Here is a 5,012-nt window from a genome sequence, read left to right as displayed (position 1 = left end):
CCCCCCCCCCCCCCTCATTTTCTAGCATTTACATTATTTTTAGACAAATTACAAAAATGGTCTCTATGGTTTACCAAATATCAAAAATTCAGTCATTTTATATTTGAAAGACGAAAATGCCTTTACGAATTTAGTCCTTAACGATTGAATACTAACGGAGTTAGTAAAAAGGACCATTCGTGCAAGTTTTGCAAACCTTAAGAACCATCTTCATCAAAAAAATTAACAAAGACTGAATTTATGATTTTTGGCAAACGATAGGGACCATTTTTATAATTTTGTCTTTTTAATATCATATACTTCCCAAAACTCAATAGACAGATATGCATTTGTAGTTCCAGTCTTCTCTCTCCCTCTCTGTCTAGGGTTTCAGAAGCGCCGCTTTTGGGCCTTTGTTTGCTGATCGGAAGGTGTTCATAAGTTAATCATCAGGTAATTATCGTTATTGTGCCCTTTATTCCGTTTCATTAGCTTTCATTGATCAATTTATTAGGGTTTGATGTCCATAAAAGTTGGATTTCCGATCTGACTATACACTGGTCAAATAATCACTTTTAAGTTCAGAATTTCATTATTTGACCTGCGCTTCTCTGCAATCGGTTTTTATTTCAGTCGTTAGTAGTTGGAAACTGTGCGGTAGCAATGATTTTGTTTTTATACGTGTAGATCGGTATTCTTCGTCATCTATTGAACTATCGTAAGTTTTGGTCGGTTGGCTCGAGAAGAAAGTTTCAGGCTTTTTCCGATGGTTGACAGTCAATTTCATAGGATATAAATTTATTATTTAATTGTGGTTGACCTATATATGATCTCGTTTTTCTCTTTTAAGGCTATAATTATGCCTTACCTCTCCCACTTTAATATGAATTTATTTGATGGCGTGACGAAGTTACATTGTTTGATTAATTTGTATTCAGATTAAAGTAAATAGGGTTTGCTGATAAGTAACGCATCCAGTTGGTTAATGAATGCTCTATTATCACTTCTGTTTCTTATTTAGGTTATAGAGAACCTACTGGTTTGGCTGTTAGTGCTGGTTTTGGGGGCAGTTTTTTTTGAATTTTTTAGCATAGGTGAGCTCGATTTAAGCAACAAAGCAACTTTTTTTTTCTCTGGCTTTTATTTTTCTAATTTTTTAAAACCTCCCTACATTTCAAATTCAGTTGTTTGTAAATGTTGGAAACATGGATTTAATCTTGCTTTAGTAACGTGTTCTTGGCGTTTTTTAATTTCAAATAATCTTACCCTGTTTTTTTTTATGGTGAAACAGTGTTCGCCAGAAAAATTTATGGCATTGGAAGTTACCCAAATTCTGTTGAATGCACAAGCTGTTGATGGATCTGTTCGGAAGCATGCTGAAGAGAGTTTAAAGCAATTTCAGGAGCAAAATCTACCTGGATTTCTGTTATCTCTCTCTGGAGAACTTGCTCATGATGAGAAGCCTGTTGATAGCCGTAAACTAGCTGGTTTGATTCTCAAGAATGCTTTAGATGCAAAAGAGCAACATAGAAAGTATGAACTCATCCAAAGATGGTTATCACTTGATGTGGGTGTTAAATCACAAATCAAGACATACCTATTACAGACACTCACCTCTCCTGTTCATGAGGCAAGATCAACTGCATCACAAGTTATAGCTAAAGTTGCTGGAATAGAGCTTCCACAAAAACAATGGCCTGAGCTCATTGGCTCCCTTCTATCCAACATTCACCAAGTCCCTGTTCATGTCAAGCAAGCCACTTTAGAAACTCTCGGGTATTTATGTGAAGAAGTTTCTCCAGATGTTGTAGAACAAGATCATGTGAATAAAATCCTCACAGCTGTTGTTCAAGGCATGAATGCAAGTGAAGCTAGTAATGATGTACGACTTGCTGCAACTAGAGCACTTTACAATGCTCTTGGTTTTGCTCAAGCAAATTTCACCAATGAAATGGAACGCGATTATATTATGAGAGTTGTTTGTGAAGCAACTTTATCTCCAGAAGTAAAGATTCGCCAAGCAGCTTTTGAGTGTTTGGTTTCCATCTCATCCAGCTACTATGAGAAACTAGCTCCTTACATTCAAGATATCTTCAACATCACTGCTAAAGCTGTTAAAGAAGACGAAGAGCCAGTGGCTTTACAAGCAATTGAATTCTGGAGTTCAATTTGTGATGAAGAGATTGATATTTTGGAAGAATATGGAGGCGACTTCACTACTGCTGACTCAGACATTCCTTGTTTTTACTTCATAAAACAGGCTCTCCCTGCGCTTGTGCCCATGTTGCTAGAGACTTTGTTGAAGCAAGAAGAAGATCAAGATCAAGATGAAGGTGCTTGGAATCTTGCAATGGCAGGAGGAACCTGTCTTGGTTTAGTTGCAAGAACAGTAGGAAACGATATTGTCCCACTTGTGATGCCTTTCATTGAAGAAAACATAACAAAACCAGATTGGAGACAAAGGGAAGGAGCTACTTATGCTTTTGGATCCATCTTAGAAGGTCCTTCACCCAATCAGTTGACTCCTTTAGTCAATGTTGCTCTAAACTTCATGCTCACAGCTTTGACCAAAGACCCCAGCAACCATGTAAAAGACACCACAGCCTGGACACTCGGAAGAATATTTGAATTTCTTCATGGATCCACCATGGATACACCCATTATTACTCCCTCAAATTGCCAACAGATCATTACTGTTCTTCTCCAAAGCATGAAGGATGCTCCAAATGTAGCTGAAAAAGCTTGTGGGGCCCTGTACTTTCTCGCACAGGGTTTTGAAGATGTGGGTCCCTCGTCTCCCTTGACTCCATTTTTCCAGGAAATTGTTCAGTCTCTTTTGACTGTGACCCACAGAGAAGATGCTAACGAGTCTAGATTGAGAACCGCTGCTTATGAAACATTAAATGAAGTTGTGAGATGCTCTACAGATGAAACAATTCCCATGGTGTTGCAGTTAGTCCCTGTCATCATGATGGAGCTACACCAGACTTTAGAAGAACAGAAACTCTCTTCTGATGAAAGAGAGAAACAGAATGAGTTGCAGGGTCTTCTGTGTGGGTGTTTGCAGGTGATCATTCAAAAACTCGGAGCATCAGATGCAACAAGATACCCCTTCATGCAATACACAGATCAAATCATGAATCTTTTTCTTAGGGTTTTCGCCTCCCGAAGTGCCACGGTTCATGAAGAAGCAATGCTTGCAATTGGAGCTTTGGCATACGCAACGGGTCCCGATTTTGCAAAATTCATGCCTGATTTTTATAAATATTTGGAAATGGGACTTCAGAATTTTGAAGAGTATCAGGTGTGTGCTGTGACTGTAGGTGTGGTGGGTGATATTTGCAGGGCTTTGGAGGAAAAGGTGTTGCCTTGGTGTGATGGGATTATGACTCAGCTTCTTAAAGATTTGTCAAGCAACCAGTTGCATCGATCCGTGAAGCCTCCGATTTTTTCTTGTTTTGGTGATATTTCGCTTGCGATTGGAGAGAATTTTGAGAAGTATTTGATGTATGCCATGCCTATGCTCCAGAGTGCAGCTGAGTTGTCTTCACACACTTCAGGTGCTGATGATGAGATGATCGAGTACACAAATCTCTTGAGAAATGGGATTTTGGAGGCGTATTCCGGGATTTTTCAGGGTTTTAAAAACTCTCCTAAAACTCAGCTGCTGATTCCTTATGCTCCTCATATCCTCCAGTTTCTTGATCTGATGTATATGGAGAAAGACATGTAAGTTTTTTACTTCTTGAGTGTTTATTTTTGACTTGTTGTTTTTTATTTATATTTGAATAATGATATCAGGGATGAAGTCGTGATGAAAACAGCAATCGGTGTTCTTGGAGATTTAGCAGATACTCTTGGAAGCAACGCAGGATCATTGATTCAACAGTCTCTTTCAAGCAAAGATTTTCTGAATGAATGTTTGTCTTCAGATGATCATATGATTAAGGAGTCTGCTGAATGGGCCAAGCTCGCAATCTCTCGTGCAATTTCCGTTTAAGCCCCTCTGCCTGGCAGTACATAATATTATTTTTTGCTTTTCATGCATATGGTCGGGTCAGGTCGGGTTGGGTCATATCACACACACCATTCATGTCAAGCTGACAGGGGCGAAATAGTAATATCAAGCTAAGGGCTGATTCTTTTTCAAATTCACATCGTGTATCTCGATTCAATCCTCAGAAAGAGTACATGAATGAATGAATTAGCCCGTGTCATGTGTCGTCTGGGTGGGGTCCACACAGTGGTTTTGGTTGTCTGTCGGGGGGGGGGGGGGGGGTATATTACCTTTTACATTTGCATCACATCATACATTTTTTTTATTATTTCGTTATATTTTTTTTATCTTTCTCATTTTGAGTCTGGGTCACATCACATGTGCATTATTTAAAGCCAGGTAGGGGGTTGGCCGCATTACATTTAGGAAGCTAGTTTTTTGTTTTGTTTTTGTCAGTCGTCGGTAGGTGTTTTTGAATTTATTTGAAAATACAATGCATTCATGAAATCATGTTTGTTTTTTTTCTCTGGTCTAAAAACTCCAAGCATATAGTTTTCTTCTTTAAAAATCATGTGTAAATCCTATTTTGGTTCCCGATTTGTAGAGAGAGAGAGAGAGAAAATGGCATTTTATACAGAATGTCACTGCTTGTGATGATGAAAGAGAGTTGTGGGAATAGATTTCTTTCAAACTGTTGGTAAGGAGAGAGAGATTGATTGTTTTTTGTAATTTTGGTTCGGGTTTTATTTGGAATCAAATATTTGTACTGCTTTTTTGTTTGTTTTCATGTATAAACCTTTTCAAGTGTCAACCCTTTTGTTGGTTTGATTAGAGATTTTAGAAAGAAAAAAAAGCCTAATGTTATGGTGTGAAAAGGTTGATGGCGACTCATATAGTGAGTGCAATGTATCATGTTTCCTGTGAAAAAGTGTTGCACAAACAAAAACAACAAACGTGGCGTCTACAAGAGTATGCGAGTCACTTCACACTGTTTGTGGCCAACTCACCAAAAAACAACTTTTCGTATTTGTACTCT

At 38.3% G+C, this 5,012-nt stretch overlaps 1 protein-coding gene across 2 annotated transcripts; it reads left to right on the top strand.

The window, feature by feature from the left end:
- The first annotated feature begins 294 nt into the window (after positions 1-294).
- On the top strand, positions 295-4,787 carry LOC111920413 (importin subunit beta-1). Of its 2 annotated transcripts, XM_042898166.2 has the most exons (4): positions 346-432; positions 1,001-1,073; positions 1,271-3,708; positions 3,781-4,787. In XM_042898166.2, the coding sequence occupies exons 3-4, from the start codon at positions 1,289-1,291 to the stop codon at positions 3,977-3,979; spliced, it is 2,619 nt and encodes an 872-aa protein (XP_042754100.2). In that variant the 5' UTR covers positions 346-432; positions 1,001-1,073; positions 1,271-1,288; the 3' UTR covers positions 3,980-4,787. The 2 variants fall into 2 exon arrangements, with proteins under 2 accessions (XP_023771764.3, XP_042754100.2); XM_023915996.3 differs by lacking the exon at positions 1,001-1,073 and having other exon boundaries at positions 295-432.
- The last annotated feature ends 225 nt before the right edge of the window (positions 4,788-5,012 follow it).

Source organism: Lactuca sativa, chromosome 9 (genome assembly GCF_002870075.4).
Source record: "Lactuca sativa cultivar Salinas chromosome 9, Lsat_Salinas_v11, whole genome shotgun sequence".
Taxonomy (NCBI): Eukaryota; Viridiplantae; Streptophyta; class Magnoliopsida; order Asterales; family Asteraceae; genus Lactuca; species Lactuca sativa.
Note: the sequence above shows the minus strand (reverse complement) of the source record. Positions and strands in the feature narration are given on the sequence as shown.